Source organism: Typopeltis vanoorti, chromosome 24 (genome assembly GCF_054136105.1).
Source record: "Typopeltis vanoorti isolate ZY-2024b chromosome 24, IOZ_Tvanoo_1.0, whole genome shotgun sequence".
Classification (NCBI taxonomy): domain Eukaryota; kingdom Metazoa; phylum Arthropoda; class Arachnida; order Uropygi; family Thelyphonidae; genus Typopeltis; species Typopeltis vanoorti.
In genome coordinates, this window is record NC_143572.1 from 49,132,406 (window position 1) to 49,158,389 (window position 25,984).

General features: G+C 37.4%; 1 protein-coding gene across 6 annotated transcripts in view; it reads left to right on the forward strand.

Annotated features, from left to right (window-relative positions):
• Positions 1-25,984, forward strand: part of LOC150093183 (phospholipid-transporting ATPase IF-like) — a 799,705-nt gene that overhangs the window by 123,727 nt on the left and 649,994 nt on the right. For all 6 annotated transcript variants that reach the window (XM_090413774.1, XM_090413776.1, XM_090413778.1 and 3 more), the window contains exon 6: positions 16,313-16,464. In XM_090413774.1, coding sequence (XP_090269900.1) covers positions 16,313-16,464 — 152 coding nt within the window. The remainder of the gene's footprint in view (positions 1-16,312; positions 16,465-25,984) is intronic.

Sequence of the window (25,984 nt, forward strand, 5' to 3'; positions counted from 1 at the left end):
GTATCCATGTAAAAAGAAGTGCAACTAGCAGAAGAATTAAAGAGGTACTACATCAGCATAGTTGGTTTTCCCAAAACAAGAAAAAAAACAGGCAGACAGTAATGATCAGGACCTTGAGCTATACTATTCAAAGCACTAAACATGAAGAAAATATTATCTTATTGAATGACACCACCACCACATCTAGTGATGTGGACAGACATCAAAATAAAGAAATGAAAAATGAGAATTATTTGTGCCTATGGCCAAAGAAGGTTCTGCTAAAGAAGTGAAGACATTTTTTTGAGTCATTTAAATAAGTCAGCTGACATTAAGAAACAGGAAAATTTGGCCCTAGTTGGAGATCTAAACAGAGTAGGAAATGAATACCAGACATTATAAAGTAACTTTATGGCTTTCACATGCAGCAAAAAATATAGCATATAAGCTTTTGTCAATGAGTTTTGCTACATGTTTAAGCCATCAAGTTACTTTGTGACACAAGCTAATATTGCTCATGAATTATGACTCATTAGGCACATCATAAGGGTATGATGAGTTTCATAAAGATTGACAGGATAAAAAGGGAGGGGGGGGTGCTATTATGTACATAATCGTACATTATGTGCATCACTACCTTGTACATTAGTATGTACAAGGTAGTGATGCAAGAAGGAAATAGTGCCAGTGGTTTTGAGGCAGTATGGTGTGTGATAGAGGTGAATAGAATGAAACACTTAGTCGAATGTTGTTATAGACCTGGTAAATGGGGATGATAGTGACTATGAAATGTATAATCAAATTAACCAAGCAAATAAGAAAAGGGTGATCATTATGGGCAGTTTTAATTATGGCAATATAGACTGGGATGATGAGATAGCAACTAAAAGTAAAGAAAATGAGTTTCTTGAGTTTTTGTGGGACAACTACCTCAGGCAGTATATAACAGAGGATGCACAAGGATTGAATGTCTTCGATTTGATTATCTCATCAGAGGATGTTATTATAAATAAGTTGTCAAGTCTCTCTCATTTGGTGAAAGTGACCATGAAGTGATTACCTGGGTGAGGACTTCTGTGAGGAAAGAGTATATATGGAAATACAAGGCTGACGATTATGAGAAGCTCAGCAGACAGCTTGGAGATATAGAACAGAATGAGGAGTTCAATTGACAGGCTATCAATGCTTCTTGGGGGATATTCAAAAACTATCTAGTAGAAGCAATGTCTAAATGTATTCCAAAGGTGAGAAGGGATGTGAAATGGATGAATGAAGAGATTAATTACGTGGTATAGAGGAAAAAGAGGCATTATGAAAACAGCATAATAATCATTTCCATGAAGATTATTAAGAACAGGCAAGGAGGATGACTTGGTTGGTAAGGGTAGCAAAAGTGAAGTATGAGCAGCAGTTAGCTAATTAAGCCAAAAAGAATAATAGAGAGCTCTTTTGATGGCTAGCCAGCAAAAAAAAAAAAAAGAAGAAGAAAGATTATGGAAGGATGATGTTGATTGGAGAAAGTAGTATAAGAACAACTGCTGTGGAGGATATAGTTGAGGTACTTGATGAGCAGTTCATGAAGGTCTTTCATTCTTGTAAATGTGACATCTTGGAGAGTTTGAGAGCAGTTGATAAGGAGGAGGAGAGGCTGACTATGAGTGAGCAAGAGGTATATGGGGAATTGAGCAACCTTGATGTTAATAAGGCTGTGGGACTTGATAATATATCACCACGTATTTTGAAGGAATGTGCCAGGGAGTTGGCATCTGCCCTGACATATTTATTTAAAACGAGTCTCACAATGGGCCAAGTTCCAAAGGAGTGGAAGGAGGGCAGGATTGTGCTACTTCATAAGGGAGGTGATAGAACTCAAGCATCAAATTATATGCCTGTGTGTGTGTGTGTGTGTGTGTGTGTGTGTGTGTGTGTGTGTGTGTGTGTGTGTGTGTGTGTGTGTGTGTGTGTCAGTCAGATGTGGTTAAAGTGTTGGGGAGGCTGGTGAGAACCAGGATTAAGAAATTGGGTTGAGTTGACAACAATAGTATTATCTTTGATGACCAGTATGGATTTGCTAAAGGGAGATAATACTTTAGTAATCTACTTATTATTACAGTAAGGTGGTGGTTTTTTGGACAGAGGAGAAGAGAGCAATACACAGTAGTATACTTAGATTTTGCAAAGACTTTTGATAGATTACCAAACCAGCACAGATCGGGTTGGATATTAGATTACATGAGTGCATTGAATTTTGAGACTGGCTATCTGATAGGTATCAGCAAGTTGTGTATGGGGGAACAATATCCCAGAGGAGGAAAGTCACTAGTAGTGAGCCTCAGGGGGGTCTGTTTTAGGAACATTGCTGTTTAATCTATATGTCAATACTAATGGCAAAGATTTGAATGGGGATATTCAGTTGTTTGCAGATGATACAAAGCTGGGACAAGCTATGAAGAGTAGAGCAGATGTTGTGACCATTCAGTTGTTTGTTAATACTTTAGTAATCTTCATGTTGGAGGCTTAATGGATTTTTTACAACACTCAAAAAGAATTAAAATAGAATTTAATACTTCCTATATTTCGTCCTAGTCACTAGGACATATACAGGGATTACAAAAACAATTAACGTAACATATACGCAAATAACAAACAATACTAAGCCCAACCACGTGGGTGACACCAAAGTCCTATCTAGGTAGAGCGCCCTCTAAGGGCAGTAGTAGGTGGCCTGGAATGTAAGGTGGGACCTCTGGTGATGAGTGTTTCCCAAATCTTCGGAAGCTTAATGCAACCATATTTATTGAGATTTGGTTGGTTTTTGAGAGCTGCTGCTGCTTCTAAGAAAAGTCTCTCTTTCTTGAATTTGCTGTGGTGGAACATGGTGGTTTTCTTCCATGATGCCCTGTGGGTGGTGTCCAAAACATGGTCAGCCAAGCCTGAATGGCCATAGTTGTGTTTGAAGATGTATGACTTGTGTTCCTCTAGACGGATGGATGCTGATCTGCCTGTCTATCCAAAGTACGTCAGCTTACAGGAACAGGGTACTTTGTAAACTCCAGGCAGAGAGAGAGGAGGGAGCTGATCTTTCGTAGAACAGATAAGGGTAGCAAGTTTGTGGTGGGGCTTATATGCTGTGTGTAGGTTGTACTTTTTTAGTATCTTGGCTATTTTTTCAGATGTGCCATGGATGTAGGGTATGGTGATGGCATTTTTAAAATCTTGTTGACGAGAAGGACGGAGAATGGGGGAGGAGTTGATTATTTTTTTGATACTGTGATCGCTGTAGCCATTGGAGAGGAAAGTGCTGTGTATGTGGTTAAGCTCAGTAGTGAGGGCGGTTCCACTGGAACAAAGATTGTGGGCTCTCTTGGCAAATGTTTTAATAATGCCATATTGTTGAGAGGGGTGGTTGTGGGAGAGTTTGTGAATGTATCTGCCTGTGTGTGTGGGTTTTCTGTATACGGTGAAGGTAAGTGTATCATTAGGCAGGCGTGTGACTAAGGTGTCTAGGAAGGGTAAACAATTGTTCTTTTCCTTTTCCATAGTGAACTGGATTCTTGGATGTAGACTATTGAGATGACTGAGGAAGGAGTCTAACGTGTCTGGGCCATGAGGCCAAATAGAGAACACATCATCTACATATCTTAGCCAGATAGAAGGTTTGAGTGGGGCTGAGTCTATGGCTCGTTTTTCGAAATCTTCCATATAGAAATTGGCAAGGGGGGGTGAGAGGGGGGAACCCATGGCAGTTCCCTCTATCTGCTTGTAGATTTTGTTGTTACAAGAGAAATACCCAGAATTAATGGCAAAGGAAAAGAAATCTAAGATGTCAGAGGGAAAAACGTTTTCTAAGAGAGATAAGGTGTCAATTAAGGGAATATTGGTAAACAAAGAGGAGATATCAAAGCTTACCAATATGTCTGTCGTATTCAAGATTAAATTTTCTGTGAGGGCTTTAAAGTGGGTCAAGTTTTTTATATAGGAAGGGGACCTTCTGGTGAGGGGGATCAGAGAGTTGGCCAGCTATTTAGATAGTCTATAGCAAGGTGCATTGGTGGCATCTACTATAGGCCTGAGTGGGGAATTGGGTTTGTGGATTTTTGATAAACCATATATTCGGGGGGGACGGGAGCGGAAAGGTTTAAGTTTTTTCGTGACGTCAGGGGGCCCAGGAAGATACTTTTTTGAGTAAGATTTTTAGTTTCTTAGATTGTGTTTTTGTGGGGTCGTGTTCTAGCGGGATGTAGGTAGCGCGATCACGGAGGATAATGTTCATTTTACGATTGTATTCACTGGTATTAAGAACGACTGTGGCATTACCCTTATCCGCTCTGGTGATGACGATACTTTTTCTTTACATAGTTTCAGGAGAGCTGTATGTTGGGCATATGATAAATTACTTTTTGGCGGCGAAATTCTATTTTAATTCTTTTTGAGTGTTGTAAAAAAAATCCATTAAGCCTCCAACATGATGTCCTCACAGCACTTAAGCCTCTACACACGTACTTTAGTAATCTACTTATTATTACAGTAAACTGGTGGTTTTTTGGACAGAGGAGAAGAGAGCAATACACAGTAGTATACTTAGATTTTGCAAAGACTTTTGATAGATTACCAAACCAGCGCAGATCGGGTTGGATATTAGATTACATGAGTGCATTGAATTTTGAGACTGGCTATCTGATAGGTATCAGCAAGTTGTGTATGGGGGAACAATATCCCAGAGGAGGAAAGTCACTAGTAGTGAGCCTCAGGGGGGTCTGTTTTAGGAACATTGCTGTTTAATCTATATGTCAATACTAATGGCAAAGATTTGAATGGGGATATTCAGTTGTTTGCAGATGATACAAAACTGGGACAAGCTATGAAGAGTAGAGCAGATGTTGTGGCCGTACGACAAGACTTGAATAAATTGAGTTAATTTGGCATGGGAGTGGGGATGCCACTTCAGTGTTGCAAAATGTAAGGTTTTAAATTTTGGAAAACAAAGATGGAACATAGAATTTACTCTTGGTGGGGATATATTGTTGGAGGTGGAGGAAATAAGAGATCTTGGGGTGATGGTAGATAAGGATCTAAAATTTAGAAGACACATTGCCAAAATTGTGAAGATAACACAATGAATTCTGAGAATAATGCAGAGGACACTGACTTGTAGAAGTAAGGAGAATCTTGTTCCATTGTATAAGACTGTTTAGGCTAAAGTAGTTTCTGTTCTCTGGAATGTTGAATATGAGGAAAGGTTGAGATGAATTGTGCAGAGTCTGGTGGATAGGAGCAAGAGGGGGTAATGTGATAGAGACCTACAAGTTAGTAAGGGGTTTTTATAGGATCAATGTTGAAGAGGTTTTACAGAAAACAATGAGAGGTTAAGGAAGAGGTCATCCCTGGAAGCTGTATAAGGAGGTGTGAACAAGGGAGTGAAAAGCAGTGTTTTCTTTGCATGCAGAGTTGTGAATGATCGGAATGCCTTGCCTAAGAGTGTGGTGTCTGCAGAGAATTTGAGTGTGTTTAAGGCATGGTTTAATGAGGTGTGTGCATGACAAAAGGACTTCCTAGATGAGTCTCTGACTCTATTTTGGTCTTAGGGGAATAATAATAATAATTAAAATTATTGTGACTCATCTTTTGAATGCAGTTAACCATCTGTCTCCCTGACGAAGTCCACATAATTTTGGATAAGATATATTGGAGTTTTTAAATAAAATTCTATATAATTTTCTGCTACTTGTAAGTCGTAAAGGTGCTTTATAATTTTGAATGCATATGTCCCATTAAAGGTATTATTACCAGACATATAAAATGTTTTGGTCAGGAATTTCTGTTCAGGATATGTACTGATCATTACTAATACCATATTCCAGCATGAAGATAGTGCAAATTCCCATGGAAAAAAAGACACAAGAAATCAGAAGTGTTTCTTTGACTAAATTATTGCCAATTAGGGATATCTTTATTCTGGTTTGCTATTCTATATATACAAGAGATTTGAAATAAGAAGTGATCACCATTTAATTTTGATCAGAATAAAATTGCATATCATATTGAAAAGAAAAGCGTGTTAGAATGTGTTAAAAAGAATCAAAGTCAATTAGCTGTCGCAGGTGAACTGCAGACTCTAACAACAAACATTAGTTAAGAAAAAAGTTGGAAAACAAGAATCAAACCTTTGATATCCCTGACAGATCCTGAAGAAAACATTTTCTTATATAATGAAAACCTGTGGAGTATCCATAACTAAGGAATATATCATGTGCCACAATAAAATAAATTTTATTATGGAAATATTTTGTCTTATGCATCATAAATCTTCATCAGTACAGTTAGTGAACAACAATAGGAACTGAATTAGAAAACAGTAGCTTGCATACTTAAATTCAAATCCCTCAACAATGATGCTACCTACCATATACAAAGTACCATGCTCGTGTAATTTGTCTTATCACGATCTGTAAATCAACATATCTCGAACATCAACATCACATCCATCTTGTCAAACCTCACAAGTCTGGCCTTACATAACATGGAATTGAAAATGCTAATCACGATCCAGTGGCAAAATACTAAGCTGCTACATAGATCCATATATAAACATGAACATTTATATCAAGAAATTGCTAAATCCCTACTTCAAAGACTTAATCTTAATTGTAACAACTGCCCAACTATTTCAAAAGTTTCGGAAAATATTATCCTGAATTGTATTAAATAAATGCATCTGTTATATATTTTAATTTAATGTAATTAAGTTTAATTTCAGCTCAGTAGTTTTAATCCATTGAACATGTGACTGTATAAATACAAGGGTGGTCTGAACAGTTCTCAGCCTCGACCATAGATGGCAAAACTATTGGCAAAAATGTTTTTTTTCTAAGTTGGTACATCTATCATAAGCATCCATATGAAATTGCAAGTCATTCTATCAAGTAGTTTGTTTTATACTTTAGAAAATTCTTTGTAAAAGAAGGATTAACACCAAAAGAAATTCATTCAAAGTTCATAAAAGTTTACGAGCACTCTTCTTCATTTTCGACAACACCAGAAATCATTGATCAAGCATGATATGGTATTGGATGACTGGAGAGTCAAAGTGGGTGAAATTGTTGATACTACAGGCATTTCAGAAGAACGTGTAGGATATGCATGATTTTGCATGAAGAATTGTAAGTGAAAAAGCTTTACGCGAGATGGATGCCGTGCTTGCTCGCAGCAGATCAAAAACGCACTCGCATGAAAATCTCTGAACAGTGTTTGGAGCATTTTAACAAGAATAAAACTGATTTTGTGCATCGATTTATAACTATGGATGAGACTTGGATTCACCATTACATACCAGAATCCAAACATCAGTCAAAACAGTGGACAGAAGCCAGTTGTTCAGCGCCAAAGAAGACAAAGTCGGTTCCATCAGCAGTAAAGGTCATGGCATCAGTGTTTTGGGATGCTAAAGGCATTTTGTTTATTAATTATCTTGAAAAGGGTAAAACAATAACCGGGGAATATTATTCCAATCTTTTAACCAGGCTAGACGAAAAAAATTCATGAGAAAAGACCTGGTTTGCAGAAGAAAAAAATCATCTTTCGGGACAATGCACTTGCCCACAAAGGTGTTTTGGCAATGGGAAAATTAAAGGATCTCCACTATAGATTGTTGGAACATCCACCCTATTCCCCAGATTTGGCTCCCTCTGACCTCTATCTCTTCCCAAATCTAAAACTCTTCCTCGCTGGTCAGTGTTTTTCTTCAAATCAAAAGGTGATTACATACTACAGACCTGCAAAATACCGTGGAGGGGTATTTTGCAGGTCTTACTAGGAATCACTATAGGAACAGGATAATGGCACTATAGCATCATTGGAATATATGTATTAGTGTTAAGGAGATTATGTTGAAAAATAAAAATAATTTTGAAATTATAAATTTGTTTTTTCATTGTTAGGCCGAGAACTTTTCAGACTACCCTCGTATTCCACCATGAAGGAATGGGCTATGCAGTTTTGCACTGCATTGTGAAAAAATCTCAATCTTGTTACATCATATGTATGTGTGGTGAATATTTTTTAAACAATCCATTATTAGCAATTGTACCTTGCATTAACTTTTTTATCTACACTGATGATGGCTTGTTAGTTTTATTAATATCACCAACAGATCCCCCATGGAGTCAAGAGACTCATCGTGGGAAGTCCAACTTCCACATGCACAGCTGAGATTATGTTGAAAAATAAAAATAATTTTGAAATTATAAATTCGTTTTTTCATTGTTAAGCCGAGAACTTTCAGACCATCCTCATAGAAGGATTCCAATTTAAGCATGTGCGCTACTGTTTTCTAATTGAATTCCTGTTGTGTATACTAATTGTACCGATGATGTGTTATGATACTTAAGACGAAATATTTACATAATAAAATTTATTTTACTGTGGCATACGTGTTATTCTGTAGTTTGAAGAAAACATTGATTGGTTCAGCCTGAGAGAGAGAGAGAGACATCTGGAGAAGTTGTCTGCAAATATAGAAAAATCACTTGTCAGAGAACTCAGCAAGTTAAAGAGGTTATCATGGAAAAGATGAAAGCTTGTAGCAAGTAATACAGAATGTGTGCCAAGAGAATATAGAGAAAAATGTAACATTGAAAATGATTGTGTGTTAAAGTAGCTAAACAAAAGTCATGAAAAGACTTGGGTAAAAATATAGAAGATAAATATGAGGAAGGTGGCAAAATATTCTGGAGGCTATTCAAAAATCTTAGAAATGGAATCAGAGATGATAAAGATGACATGAAAAACTGATGATAAGATAGTCTATATGTCTGGAGTAATTACTTTGAAAGATTGTTAAACAAAACAAGAAGTGACAGAAGATTGATAGAAAGTATGCAAGAAAAATGCAATCAGGAGTACATATCAGTAATTGAGGTAGAAAAAGCCATCAAAAACTTAAAATGTGGAAAGGCAGCTAGAGTAGATGATATTCAATCAGAAATACTTAAATGTGGAGGTATAAAAGCTTTACAGTGGGTGCACTGCATAATCACTCAAGTGATTATGCAGTGCACCCACTGTAAAGTTATTTTGAGTGATTTTCTGGGTGACAGAAAATCACTCAAAATAACCATTTATAAAAAGGGAAATAAAACTGAATGTGAGAGTTGCTGAGGAATTCCTGCTTTGTATTTCAGATAAGATATATGCAGTCATACTTGAGAAGAGGCTAAGAAAAACTGTGGATGAGAAACCTGATGAAGGACCAGATAGGTTCGGATAAAATAGAGATTGTCTAGATCAGATTTTTACTTTAAGACAAATAGTTTAGACACCATGGAAATATAATTCTCTCTCTTTTTTTTATTTATTTATTTTTTTTTTTACTCTCTCTCTAAAATAAGTTCCAGTAAGTTTATACACCGGAACAAGATAACTACCTCTTAGCGAAGTTCATATATTTAGCCACTAGATGATTCACAAAGTTCAAAGCAGAAATTCTGTAGCTCAGTCGTTATAGACAAAACCCTTTGGTCAGAAAGACCTGGGTCCGATTCCTGTCCATGATGCAAGGAAACTTTCTGATCTCTTTCGACGAAAAGTGAGTTAGCTCACCTCCATCTCATATGGAGATAGGGGGTCTTTTCACCTCAAAACTCGGTTTTTTGTACTCCAGAACAGGCAAACCAGCCCTGTGAACACACATAGATTATAGTTAGGAATAAATACTTAAGACCCAGCTATAGGCCTGATTCAACAGCTGTGCTGATGAATCAGGCCCTATACTTGGGGGGGGGGCAACAAGAAAGGTAGAAGACCAGCTAAAGAACGAAAATTGACTTACAGGAAGGCACTTTCCAGAATATATATACTCTCTTACTCTACTGGAATCTATCCCACAAACTGGAAATTGGCCTATATTCAGCCCATTCCCAAGAAGGGTGACAAGTTGACAAGTAATGGAAAAAATCGTCAATTCCCAACTCCTACATTACCTTGATTACGCCCACCTAATAAATGACTGCCAGTTTGGATTCCGTCGCTGCCGATCAACAGGAGATCTGCTCACATATGTCACTCATCTCTGGACAAATGCCATGGAGAAGTTTGGCGAATCTCAAGTGGTTGCACTAGATATCTCCAGAGCCTTTGACTGGGTCTGGCACAAAGGCTTACTAAGGAAACTACCAGCATTCAGTCTGACCCATGACTTCTGTAGTTGGATTGCCAGCTTTCTGTCTGGATGCACACCGTGTGTGTGATGGTGGATGGCTCCCTATCCTCTCACCATTCAATTAATGCTGGGGGTTTCCACAAGGTCCTCTCCTCTCACCAACCCCTTTTCCTGCTATATGTCAACGACCTACTTCAATTGACTTCCAACTCAATACACAGTTTTGCAGACGACAGCACACTACACTTCCTTGCTTGCATTTGATAAACCTTACCCTACATAATTCACCTCAACCTACAGAACATCAACCACCACCACCACCCTCAATTCTGATCTCCAAGCCATCCTACAATGGGGTTCAGATAACCTCATCAATTTCATTGCTAATAAAACCCAGTTTTGTACTATTTCCCATAAAAAAAAAAAAAACATTTTTTTCCAGTATCCTTTTGGACGATACTCAAATTTCCAGACAGTTTGAGATCTCTCCTCTTGGAATTACCCTCACATCAAATCTCTCCTAGCATAAACATATCACAACCATTGCATCCTCAGCTTCAAAAAAACTAGTTCTCTTTTGCTCAAGATGTCACTTCACCTCTGAACAGCTGTTAACATTATACAAATCACAAATCCACCCAGCTATTGAATACTGCTCCCACATATGGGGGTGGGACCCCTAAAAGCTTCTCTCAAAATGCTTGACTCAATACAGAGGAGAGCAATTAGACTTATTAATAACCCATCTCTTACCAACTCTCTCCCCCCCCCCCCACTTTCACATAGACGTATGGTTTCTGCAGTATGTATATTCTACAAATATTTCCATGGGAAATGCTCATCTGAAATAACATCAATAATTCCTCCACTCAGTACTAAGCTCATTAGAACACGTGTAGCTGCTGCTCGACATCCCTTAACAGTACACCTAGAAACAAACAGAACAAGTTTCTTTTTCCTTCTTCTTCATCCCTGCAATTGCTGCACTGTGAAACAGTCTCCCACCTGCTGTGTTTCCCAAGGAATGCAATTTACAGTAATTTAAATCAAATGTAAACAAGTTCCTCCTTTCCCAACCCACTACTCATACACAGTACTAATGTACTATAGGTTGATCAACCAACCTCTTGCGTATGGGCACAAGATAAAAAAATTCAAGTAGAGCCAAGAAGAAAGTGTGCCATTTATTGCACAAAATTTGTTTTAGGGAAAAAAATTTGCATATGTAGTAGAGTTGTATGCTTCACCATGCTTCAAATTATCATCATGATATTTCTTCAGTTTTCTTCAAAAGTTTCAAATATCATCATGATATTTGAAACTTTTGAAGAAATGTCGCTGTATGTATGTTATTATAGTTATTGTTGCATCTATAAAAATCATTTATTAGCAAAATATTATTTTTTTAGAAAATAATTGACAGTATTTGTATAAAAATTGTAAATAAATACTTTTTATACCTAGAGAGAAGCACAAAATTATACATTGCGGAAGTTCATGGTAGTCAACCTCCTGGCAAGAGAGGACACTGCCAAGAAGAGTCGTGTAGTCTTGAAATCCCCCCCCCCCCCAATCCAACCTTGAGATAAAATACCTGAAACTGGAATCTAACAGTCAAAGGATTAATAAGAAAATGACGAGAACATGCTTTCCATGTGCAAAGATAAAGGATGTTAGTAAAGCTTTAAGTTTGCAGAAGAAAGAAAGAAGTGAACAAATTAATTATTTTGGCAGGCATAAATGGTTTGAAAGGTGAGAAATATGCAATGAGAGAAGATAGGAAAGAGTTATTAGAAGAAGAAAAAATGAAGATTGAGAAAGTAATGATTGTGAGTCTGCTGCCTCAATATGATAAGATAGAATTCAGAAGTGCCATGATTATCAGTGAGTCAATGAGAAGATTATGCAGGAGGAATGGGTGCAGTTTTATAGATGTTCAGAGTGAATTTTATAGATGTAAGGACCTGCATATGCCGATTGACTGCATTAAATGATTTTGGAGTTTGATGCTTGGAGAAACTATTGTTCAGAGGATGGAAATGCAAAACCAGGAAAACTAGAGATATTAAGGGGGCAATCAAGCATGTGTCTAGCCATTCCTGGGACAAAAGAGTATGAGTGTAAAAATCACTATACAGAAATAGCCACTCCCATGATAGATAAATATAAGTGCTGGAATGATTGTGTAGAGTTTGGTGTAGTGTCCTAGGTTACAAATCTGAATGGGCATGTAATAACATTATGTAAGGGTAACTGTGGAAATAAGGGGATGTTGAAATGTCTGTACACAAATGTCCAAAGTATCAGAAATAAAGGAGAGGAGGTTTTAGCATTGGTCAGCTCAACTTGGCCAAAATTTATTGGTGTCAGTGAGACCTGGTTGTCAGAGAATGATGTAGTTACAGGAATAGAATTTATTATTATTATTATGATTCAGGATTCAATGGAGTCAAAAGACTCATCGTGGGAGGTACTTCCTAGAAAACACTAAGTCTATCATACTACTTCTTGAATACATTGACTGCTCGTGTTCTCACCACTCTATCAGGCAATTCATTCCATGGTTCAACCACCCTCTATGCAAAGAATCCACTCCTCACCCTCTTGCTCAAAGTGTCCTTTCGTAACTTCCAGGGATGGCCCCTTGTCCTTGCAAAAGAACTTCCCATTTTCAACTCTGTAACTACCTCTCAACAGATTAAAAGTCTCAATCATATGACCTTTCCTTCCATCTACCAAACTCTATTGTCCACATTCCCTCGGCCGATTCTCATAACTTAGTTCTGAAACCATCTTTGTTATCAACCTCTGTACCCTCTTCACAGTTAATTTATCCCCTTCAAATTCAGGGGACCAAATTTGAGAATAATAGTGCAAGTGGGGTCTGATCAGGGCTTTATACAATGTAATCACAACTCTTATCTCTGAAGGTTAGCATCCTTCTCGGTATTGCAGCAGTCTTCTGGGTTACCTTCACCACCTTTGCAATATGTTCCCTGAATTTCAGATTTCTATCAATCATCACCCCCAGATCTCTTGTGTTCCCTACTTCTTTCAGTACAGCTCCTCCAATTGAGTATGCAGTCTCCCATCAATGTATCCCAAACTTCAAGACTTTACATTTTGCTGTATTAAACTGACATCCCCTCCCCCATTCATTTGCCCATCTGCCAGATTATTCAAATCCTTTTACAGGGCTGCCACATCTGAACTATTACTAATAACCCTTCCTAGCTTCACATCATCTGCAAACAACTGAATATCCTCCTACAATCCACTGGCAATATCATTGATATAAAGGTTAAACAATACAGTTCCCAGTACTGAGCCCTGTGGGACCCCACTTGTAACCTTCTGCCTTCTTGATATTGCCCACCATTCACAACTCTTTGATACCTATCAGATAGCCAATCCTGAATCCAGTTGACTAACCTGACATCTGCCTGACATCTACCTAACCTATCATGTGGCACCCTGTCAAATGCCTTTGCAAAATCCTAAAAAATGGTAGAATATATCTTTTCCTAATAAACTGCTCTTGTTACATTATTATAAAATGCAATCATATTTCTAAAACAAGAGCATCCCTTAACAAATTCATGTTGACTCTCACAGATAACATTACCCTCATCTACCCAATGCTGTATATGGTCCCTCACTAATTTCACCAAGATCTTAACAGCTGCAGATGAAACAAACTGATCAATAATTTGACACTTCCAGTCTGCTACCATCCATATGCAATGGCACTATTTCACCTTCATTCCATTCCTTGGGTACCTTTTCCATATCAAGACTTTCATTGAAAAGCCAGGTCAACAGAGCTGTCAGTTCTTTAGCAAATGGATGAGACTTGGATTCACCATTACACACCAGAATCCAAACAGCAGTCAAAACAGTGGACAGAAGCCAGTTGTTCAGCGCCAAAGAAGACAAAAGTTGGTTCCATCAGCAGGAAAGGTTGTTGCATTGGTGTTTTGGGATGCTAAAGGTATTTTGTTTATTAATTATCTCGAAAAGGGTAAAACAATAACCGATATTAATCTGATCTTTTAACCAAACTAAATGAAAAAATTTGTGAGAAAAGACCTGGTTTGTAGAAGAAAAAATCATCTTTCATCAGGACAATGCACCTGCCTGCAATGGTGGAAAATTAAGAGATCTGCACTATGAATTGTTGGAACATCCACCCTATTCCCCAGATTTGACTCCCTCTTACTTCTATCTCTTCCCAAAATAAAACTCTTTTTCACTGCTCAGTGTTTTTCTTTGAATCAAGAGGTGATTGCAGCTGTAGAGCGGTATTTTGCAGTTCTTACTGTGAACCATACAGGGATGGGATGATGATGCTGGAGCATTACTGGAATAAATGTATTAGTCTTAAGGGAGATTATGTTGAAAAATAAAAATAATTTTGAAATTATAAATATTTGTTTTTTCATTGTTAGGCTGAGAACTTCAGACCACCCTTGTGTATATATATATATATATATATAGTCAGTCCTCAACTTACAACTATCTTCTAATTAATACATTCACTGAATTAAAGATATCAAGAAATTATATACTTGGTTTAATCCTTTGTCCAAGTGCAAGCAAACAAAGTTTGTGCCTGAAATATAATCAGGAATAGGGCAACTCATATATAAAAGCTGATGACTTCACATCATTTGCCTTACTATCCCATAATACAAAGCTCATATCCTTACTGGTATGTATAATGGGAAGGGTCACTACCCAGACCAGTTTCGACCTTTATTGAGGTCTCGTCAGTGGGAGCCAGACCCAGAGGTGATACTATGATCGAAGTAATGCAGAAGTCATATTTTTATATACGAGTTGTCAGACCTTATTATTAAAATTCTGTGGATTAGAGATGGTAATTGGATACTAAGGCAAGTGATGTGAAGTCATCAACTTTTATATATGAGTTGCCCTGGTCCTGATTATATTTCAGGTGCAAACTTTGTTTGCTTACACTTGGATATAGGATTAAACCAAGTATTTAATTTCTTGGTATCCTTAATTTTTAGTATAACCAAGTGGAAAAATTTCCAACAAATACATTCACTAAATACCACCTCATTCTTGCAACCCATAGACCAGGATGTTATTGCTTTCTTCAAGGCAGTAGAAGGAAATTCAAAGGAAATGCTTTGAGAATTTTGGAAGGACTATATATACATCTCGAAGATGCAGCATGGAATGAGGTTGCAGCAAAGTGTTTGAAAGAAGCAGTTCAAAATATATGTTCATACATTCACAGGAATCGATAAAGCATCACAAGAGAGTGATATCAAGATAGTTCTGCTAGCCAAAGAGTTGGAGGTTGACAGTGAAGATGTAGAGCATTTGTTGGAAGTTGTGGAAAGTGAGCTCCCAAACAGAAAAATTTGCAGACTAAATTGGATGCAAGGTAAAAATTTTAAAAGAAGCCTGTTTCTGCTGTCACATCATCCTCTGAGTATGAGCCCAGACCTTTCACAATTTATTCATGTTGTGAAACATCCTCAGGACATTTTATTGCATTTCCTGAATATGAAGTATTTGCTGATACAAGCAGATACTCCAATATATACTTCATAAGCAAATACCTGCCTCCTCTGCCTCACTGTACAAAAGTAATTGCTCCCAAGAATTATTCTTCCAACATGTGTTTCAATCTGATTATTTTACTAGGAAGTACAGAAGCACTGTATAGTCATGTTTTGTTTATTTATTATTATAGTATTGAATACAGAAATTTTATGTTATAATTTGTAAATTTTATTATTTTACTGTAAACAAAGAATAAAAAAAATGTGTAGGTCTGTTTTGTTTAAAAAATAACAAAACAGGCCTAAGCATATCATAGCATTCAGGCATGTTAATTATTAACATATTCTTTTCATTAATATAGTGATATCAGACTTACAACCTTTTCGACTTATGATGAGATTGTAAGTTGAGGACTAACCCCCCCCCCACACACACACATACATACACAGCTTTCTCTCTCTCTCTTTTCCGAATATTAGATTTGGAGAATGTGCTTTTGGTTATTTGAATTGTAAGTGAAAATTCTTTTTAATGTCAGTGATAATGGAATAGTTTAAAAAAAAATCAATAAGAATATTGCAGTTCTCACTGAATTTTATGTTCAAATAATATCTTCTTTTTTTTTTTTTCAATTTTAAGATTCGTGAGGCTCTTCCTGAAACAAAAGTATTTCAATCAAATAGTAGTTTTGCTGATCTCTATGCATATATTGAGTCTGAAGAACCTACACCCGATTTGTATAGATATATTGGCCGAATGAAAGTTTATAATGAGCATCAATCAACCATTTGGTAAGGATAACAGTCATTTATATATTGAAGAGAGTTTTCTAGATTATAGATGCAAAAAACAGACTTTTTTTTTATTTGACAATAGATAAGTTAAATTATTATTATTATAATACATACAACTCTGGCATGAGCATGTGGGTTTTTTCTCCCAGAAACTCAGGTTTTTTTGTCCTGTAAACTCAAGAAAATCAGTCATCGAATCCACACTGTTTTCAGCCATCAAAAATATTATGTGAGGATTAGGGAACACAAGATGGCGGCACTTGTTAGCTGTCTTCTTCACTGCATACTGATTAATTTGCGATAGTCTTGAGCTATCTCTGATTGGCTACTACTGGAGATTGAACTGCCCACTCGATCTCCAAAAAGTTAGATAAGGCTAATATGGCCTTGTCTACTTCCTATATGGAACAAAAAGGCATTAGCTTATTTAATACATACATACCAGTGGCGTTGTGTCCTCCATTTTGATTGGGTGTGCTGTCGTGGTTTATGCAACCTGCGCTACAAACTTCACATCAGTTTGACTCTGACTTTTATTCAGTATGAAGAATAAGAGTTCTTGCATAATATAATGAAGGCATGGGTTTTTGTATTCATTTTGTATTGTGTGTTTAATGTATTGATTGCTGAGAGTGAATGTTTTGCAGTATGAGAGTGGGAATGGAAAGAATATTTGTTAGAAATGTGTCATAAGCAAGTATAAGAAATGTGAGTCATATCAGGAGCAAAAGAATGAAGTGACAAATATTATGAATATAAAGCAGGAGTGTCAAAGTGTTGTGTAAAATGTAGCAGAAACAGTGAATGATGGCGCATGAAATACGAATTAGAGTTTGAAGGAAGTGGTTGAAAGTAATAATGTGGATGATGAGATGCTAACGTGGAAAGAAATTGCACACTTACACCGTCTCCTTCACAGGACAATATGTGAGCTCAAGCGACTGGAGAATCAATTGTCATGTGGTAAAGAAAGATGAAGAATGAAAGAAAGAGTGAATGGGAAAAGCATGAAAGTGTGAGAAACTGGGAGAAAAGAGGGAGTATGGTCATTCACTGATAAGAAGTATACTTAATGAGAAAGTATGTTTTTCGGGTGTGAAGATAAAGGATGTTAATGAAACTTTAAGTTTGCAGAAGAAAGAAGCAAACAAATTGATTGTTTTGGCAGGCACAAATGATTTGAAAGGTGTGAAATATGCAATGAGAGAAGATACAAAAGAGTTGTTAGAAGAAACAAAAATGAAGATGAAGAAATGCTATCTTGATATTATTATTATTATTATTATTATTATTATTATTTCGGGCAACTCCAGGAGTCCTTAGACTCATCGAGGGAGGCCCTAAACATCATGTCCACACAACTATGCGATTACATTCTCACAGTATCTATCATACCTTGCCTTGAACTCGTTCACTGTCATAGCACCCACAACAGACTCTGGCAGCTTATTCCACTCATTTACCACTCTAAAAGTAAAGAACCCAGCTCTAACACCCCTGCTAACCACACTCTTGCCCAGCTCCCATAGGTGTCCCCTAGTTCTCCCACCACCAGTCCTGATCTCAAAAATATCCTCTGAATTAATCCTATAGAATCCCTTTAGCAATTTGAATGTCTCAATCATATCTCCCCTCCTCCGCCTATCAACTAGTTTCTGCAACCCACAAATCTTCAACCTGTTCTCATATGGTTCATTCCATAGACCTGCTATCATCTTAGTCACTCGCCTCTGGATCCTCTCCACCTCCTCCCCATCAAGAAGGAACCTAGGTGACCAAATCTGGGCACAATAGTCGAGATGAAGTCTTATCAACACTCGGTACAGAGGTACAATATCTTGCTTGTCTCTGCTCGTCAAGGTATTTTTCAACAACCAAGTGAGTTGATGAGCTGATTTAGCTACTTTTGCAATGTGCCCCCTAAACTTCATCTCCCTATCCACCAACACTCCCAAGTCCCTGGCCTCATCAATCTCTTGGAGTACAGTTCCACCAATGTGGTATACTGCTGCTAATCTTTTCACCCCAAAATGCATAACCTTACATTTTGTCACATTAAATTGACATCCATTCTCCTTAGCCCAGAACTCCAATCTATCTAAGTCATCCTGCAAGACTTTGACATCTTCTGCATTCACTATTGCCCTACCCAACTTTGCATCATCAGCGAACAAATGAATTGTTCCACTTATATCCTTCCCTATATCGTTAATGAACAGATTAAACAGCATTGGTCCAAGAACAGAACCCTGTGGCACACCACTAGTCACAGACCGTCTTTTGGACTCTACTCCTGAATAAACTACTCTTTGATATCTCTCCATCAACCAACCACCTATCCATCTCACCAACCTTATATCCATTCCCATATGTTGTAGTTTACGGATTAGTATTCCATGTGGTATCCTGTCAAACGCCTTTGCCAGGTCCAGCAGTATCACTGTAAACCCATTTCCCTTATCCAGTTCAGCCGTCACCTTGTTATAAAACTTGAGCAAGTTACTGAAGCATGATCTACCCTTCACAAAGCCATGCTGTCCCCTGTACAGTATCTCGTTTTCATCAATCCATTCCTGTATTTTTCCCTTGACTACTTTCTCTAAGACCTTGACAACGACTCCTGATATGCTGATCGGTCGGTAATTTGCAACCGTAGTCTTGGATCCTCCTTTATGCAGTGAAACTATTTTCCCCTCTTTCCACACCTTCGGGACTAAACCAGACCTGAGACTCAGATTAAACAACATGGTCAAGGGCACTGATGATTCTTTAGCCATTTCACGCAAGACCCGTGCCGGTATACCATCCAATCCCACAGATGTGTTCACATTAAGGTTCTGTAATAAGATATGATCAGATAGAATTGAGAAGGGTCATGATTGCCAATGACTGAATGAGAAGATTGTGCAGGAAGAATAGTGTGAAGTTTATAGATGGGTGAAGTACCTGTATATGGTTGATGGACTGCACTAACTCCCCTCCCCCATTCATGCCACCAGCCTAATATCCATTCCCATGAGCTTCAACTTATGTAATAGTTTTCCATGCATTATTCTGTCTTTACCTGTTCTAGCAAGTTCATGCACTTTTACCAGGTCATTATCACCAATTGGTATTATATCAGTAGTTTTATAGATGCATTTTACCACTGAAGATTTCCAGACCTATGTTTATTTGGATTTTTTTTTATTTTTTGTTAATTTTTAAGTACTGAATCTCTCTCTCTCTTTTTCTTTCTATCATATCTTGATAAGATATGATAGAAAGTAAATTTATATTTGTGTGTTTAGGTGGTAGCAGATGAATTTCATTTCCTAGTGCGAGACCCCCAACCCACATACAAACCTGCTTATTTCAGGTCTGACATGCCTTATAAAAGATTCATGTATTTCCAGTCAATACAATATATACAATACTCATGTATAGTACAGTATTTCCAGATGATTTAACTCTGGAAGTAACTCTAACCTATGTACTGTAGACTAATAGCCTTTATTTCGGTAGGATTAATATAATATATATACTGAGTTAGCTTTGCATAGAAAAGATCTATCTAATAATGCGATAGTCCACCTCTCTGTGCAGTCATGGCTTGCAGATACCATGGAACAGATTCCACAAAGTGTCGAACACCCTTTGTGTGTAACTTGACCAATGTCCACTGCGGCAACTCCATCAGTTCATGCTCATTCTGTGAAGGAGGATCAGCAGTTCTTATACCCTATTGTAGCATATCCCACACATGTTCAATTGGGTTATAGTCGGGGGGCCAAAGCAGTGTGGCGAATTCGTTGTATTGTTCCTCCAACCACTCAGCAGTTGTATGAGCCCAATGACAAGGTGTGTTGTCCTGTCGAAAGATGGCACTGTGGTTTCGGTAGACCTCCTGCAGATATGGATGAAGATGGTTAGCTAACAGGTCCGTGTAGTTTTCACCATTCAGTGTTTGTGGAATGATGACCAACAGACCTACAGTGTGTCAGGAAAAAGTTTACCAGCCCATGACACTATTTCCACCGGCCTGTTGAATCCCAATTTTGCAACTGGGGAATAGGATTTCATGATGTTTATGCCAAATGCGAATGCCGCCATCATAGTGCAGCAGGAAATGGGACTCATCACCCCCAGATGACCTTGTGTTCCATCTGTCAAGGGTCCATTGTCGACATGCCTTGGCCTATGCAAGGTATTGTTTGTGATGCCTGGTTGTCATAATGGATATCCTTGTTGGTCTCTGGCTGTGGAACCCCAGGTAAAGCATGATATGGTGCATGTGGAAATGGGTCTAACTGCCCCACTGTTGTGCTGATCAGTGAGCTGTCTGACTGTTGCACGTCGTTGCTGAGATACCAGTCATTGCACCTGACACTCACCTCTAGGATCAGCCGTACATGGGCTGACTGGTACATCCTTAATAATAGAACAGGTGCAACGAAAGTGCAGCTGTTTCTGAAATACTGGCACCTCCCCCCCCAGGGGGGCTTCAATTATCTGTTCGCAGTCAAATTGATTGGCTTACTTCACCACATTTCTCCATTAATGGCAAATGTGTACTGATTATGTACAGAGGATAGGTGTGCCCAATTATAGTAGTACCACATGATATGAACACGTGATGTTCATATCATGTGGTACTTCATTATCATGCCGAATATGTAAATTGAGAGGAAGATTACTAATGTATAGCTAACTCAGTGTGTATATGTATACACACCACACACCTGTATTACCCAGTGACATTTGGCTGGATTCTTGAAAGGATTACCATACTAGGATCCAACCAAACATATTACTTGCTGCTTTTGTTTACATATATTTAGATAATCTCATCCTTTGTTTTTCCTGTCTTTTTTTGGAGCACTGTGTATGTATAGTGGAAAAAAAGACATTTGTCTTTTTGGGATGCCCTCTGAACTAAAAATATTAATTCTTGAAGATGCTTTAGAATTAAGTGCTTTTTTCTTTTCCCCCCACCCCATTTATATCTTTTCTCTTTGAAAAAGTAGGTATTCTAGCTGCCCTTGAAATAAGTGAAAAAAAAATTTCTCCATTAAGCAGTTCAATAGTTTACAAATGAAATCGTTCAGCACATTATTATGACTAAAACATCTAGATTTGAGAGATCATTTTTCAGAATTGAAAAATGATTTTTCAGTAGCAGTTTTATGATTATGTCATAAAACTGCCATGATCATAATTGAAATTGGCAGTTTTATGATCATGTTATCACAGAAATTGGTACATACCACTTTATTATTTGTGTATAGGAAATACACAAGTTCTACATTGTTTCAACTCTATTATCTTCCTGGATTAGCTTCCACTATTGAGACATCAATAAAGATCAAAACTGATTTGGGTAATGATCCTTCCCATAATACATAGCAATATACATGTCCAAAAGGAAGGTGCTTTGCATTATGGAATACCAAGGCACTTATGTGAAGGCAGCATCTTTTATTTACAGGTAGACTGGTTTGTGCATGAAGTATATTCATGTGCAAACTTCGTGTGCTGTTTACACTTGTGTATAGGAAAGATTAAAACAATATAATTTCTTGTCAAATATAAATACAGCTGATCCTTGAAAAACAGGGGGGGGGGGGGTATTGGCACCGACCTCTTGCGTTGTTTGTAAATCTGCATATGACTTTTGACTCTCCAAAAACTTAACTACTAATAGCTGCCTACAGTTAATCAGAAGCCTTACCGATAACATAAACAGTCAATTAACACATATTTTGTAAGTGTGTGTGTACACACACACACACACACACACACACACACACACACACACACACACACACATACTATATTCTTACAATAAAGTGAGCTAGAGAAAAGAAAATGTTATTAAAGAAAATCATATGGAAGAGAAAATACATTTTCAGTACTGTACTGTACTGTATTTATCAATACCGTAAGTTTACGTTGTCTGTTTACAAGATGAATCGTATGTCTGTCAGTACCTACGTCAATATTGTCTTACTGTATTTACTTGAATATAACTCACACTTTTTTCCCCAAAATTAAAGTTAAAAAATCATGGTGGGAGATATATGCAGGGATTTTTGGAAACTAAAGTTTTTCAGGAAAAAACTCAATCGACATTTATAATTAAATCCTCAGTATTCATTATAGTTTATAATTGCTCACGTTGTTTATGAAATGAAGGCATTTAAATTTTAATTATCAGTGTTATTTAAGCGATCATCCACTCACCTTCATCACATGATATATTTGAATCTTTTGCGACAATGCTTCTGTGATTAAATGAATTATTTCTGGAAATCATGTCCCAAGCTCTCAGATCCAGTTGCACAACAGTTCTAATGATGGTCTGTTAATCGGAATCCTTCCTGCACGTACAATCCAAGATCAAGTAATAGTTAATGTGGGAGTTAAGTCACTCCCACATTTCCTCTACTGGTTGCCTCCATTTCTATGTATATGATTAGTGCAGTATTAACAAAAAAATGGGGTTAGTGAGACTTGTTATAGAAACAGAACTCAGCTAGTGTGTAGGTTTACAAATGCTAGAAGTATTTGAAACAAGGGAGAATGAAATTGTAATGCTGATAGAGTTCACTCACCCAAAAATTATTTGTATAAGTGAGATATGGTTGAATTACGATGACATTCTGACAGGAATAGAGGAGGAGAGATATGTTGTCTTTTGCGAAGGCAGACAAAGCAACCAAAGGGAGGAGGAGTGTTATTGATGATGGCAGAGGAGTTATGTCCCATCTAGGGGAGAAGTGTAAGAAGCAAATACTGACAGTGGTTTTAAAGCAGTATGGCATGAAGAGAAGGTGGAGAGGATGAAATTTTTAGTAGGGTGTTGCTATAGACCTGGTAATGTATAAGGCAGTGAGAAGAAAATGTTTAGACAAATTAGTCTGGCTAATAAGAAAAGGGTAATCATTATGGGTGACTTTAATTATGGTCATATAGAGAGGAATGAAAAGACGGCATCAGAAACCAAAGAGAATGAATTTCTTGAGTTTTTAAGGGGGCAACTACTTTAAGCAGTACGTAACAGAGGCCACACGTGGATCAAAGGTGTCAGATCTGATTATCTCAGAAGACGATATTGTTGTAAATGAAGTGTCACATCATTCTCCATTTGGTAAAAGTGACCATGAAGTGATCACTTGGGTTGAGGTCAGCCATATCAGTACCATTGTGAGAAAAGGTTATATGTGGAACTATAAAACAGATGATTATGGGAACTCAAGAGGCAGCTTGTAGTGATATCACTGAATGGGGAAATTGCATGGAAATTAAATCAGTGCTGCTTGGTCTCTACTCAGGAATTATCTGGCAGAGGCAATGACTGAGTGTATTGCAAAGGTCAGGAGATTAAATAAGGTAGGTGTAAAATGGATGACTGAAGAGCTTCTGGATCCTTTCCAACATCTCTTCGTCCTTTTGAAAACCAGGTGACCAAATCTGTGCACAGTAGTCCATGTCTGGCTTAATCAAAGCTTTATACAATGGAACAAGAATCTAATCTCCTTACTTCTACAAATCAGTATACTCTGCATCATTCCCAGAATTCTTTGTGTTGTCCTTACAATTTTGGCAATGTGTCCCCTAAATTTCAGATCCTTATCCACTATTACCCCAAGATCTCTTATATCCTCCACCTTCAATAATATATCCCCACCAAGTATAAATTCCACATCCCATCTTTGTTTTTCCAAATTTTAAAACCTTACATTTTGCAACATTTGCAATTCACATCCCCCATTCACTCAATTTATTCAAGTCTTCTTGTCAGGCCACAACATCTTTTCTACTGTTCATAGTTCATCCCAACTTCAGTTGTTTGCATCATCTGCAAGCAACTGAATATTCTCATCCAAATCTTTGCCAAGGTCATTAACCTACAGGTTAAACAGCAATGGTCTTGAAACATACCCCTGAGGCACACCAGTAGTGATTTTCTTCTTTCGGGATATTGCTCCCTTATACACAACTTGCTGATACCTATCAGATAGCCAGTCTCCGATCTAATGCACTAATGTAATCTAATATCCAACGCTATCTGCACTGGTTTGGTAATCTATCAAAAGCCTTTGAAAAATCTAAGTGTACTACTGTGTATCGTTCTCCTCTCCTTTGTCCAACAGAGCCGCCACCTTATGTAATAAGTAAGTAGATTACTAAAGCATAATCTCCCTTTAGCAAATCCATACTGTCCATCAAAGATAATACCATTGTTATCAACCCAATTCTCAATCCTGGTTCTCACCAGCCTCTTCAACACTTGAACAAAACATCTGATACACACTCATAGGCATATAATTTGATGCTTGAGCTCTATAACCACCCTATGAAGTGACACAATCTTGTCCTCCTTCCAATCCTTTGGAACTCGGCCCGCTACAGGACTCATAAACAAATATGTCAAGGCAGATGCCGACTCCCTGGCACATTCCTTCAGAATATGTTGTGATATATTATCAAGTCCCACAGCCTTATTAACCTCGAGTTTGCTCAGTTCCCCATATACCTCTTGCTCACTTACAGTCAGTCTCTCCTTCCCATCATCAGCTGCTCTCAATCTGTCTATGATGTCACATTCACAAGAATTAAATACCTTTATGCTCATTAAGTATCTCCACTATATCTTCCGCAGCAGTTGTCTTTATACCATTTTCTGCAATCAGTGTCATCCTTCCATACCCATTCTTTTTTTTGCTCACTACATATCAAAGAATTCCCTAGGATTCATTTTGGCTTCATTAGCTAACTGCTGCTCATACTTCACTTTTGCTACCCTTACCAACCAAGTCACCATGTTCCTTGCCTGGTCTTTTGTAATCCTCATGTAATTGGTTATTACCACTTCTCTTATGCTGTCTCCATAATGCCTTTTTTTCTCTGCCTTGCATTCTTAATCTCTTCATTCATCCATTTCACACCCTATTTAACCTTCTGACCCTTTGTAATACATTTAGACATTGCTTCAACTAGATAGTTCATGAATATCCCCCAATTTACATTGATCTCTTTTCCAGCTAACTCCTAATTACATTCTACACCTACAATCTGTCAGCTCCTCATAATCCCCAGCTTTGTAGTTCCATATATACCCTTTTCTCACAGAGGTCCTCATGCTGGCAACCACACAGGTAATCATTTTCTGTGTGATATTCTCCCAATTCTTAACTTTTAAAGTTGTAAGATCTTTTTGTACATCATCAGTTCATCTTTTTCTTGGTCTACCTTTCTTCCTTTTTCCATTCTTTCTATACATCCCAACTATGCTATTCTTTGTGTCTTTATATATCTTACTATATCTTCATCATTTAATTAGTTATTGAAGTTCATTATTTCTTCTAATTCTCTATATTCCATTTTCTTGTTTTTTTTGTTGATATATTTTCCTTTCAAAGATTCTCAGTCTGTCTATATCTTTTTTGTGTTAATGGCCATGTTTCACATTCATATGTTGTTACAGGTCTTATAATTGTTTTAGAAAGTTTTAATTTAGAATTATGATTAAGAA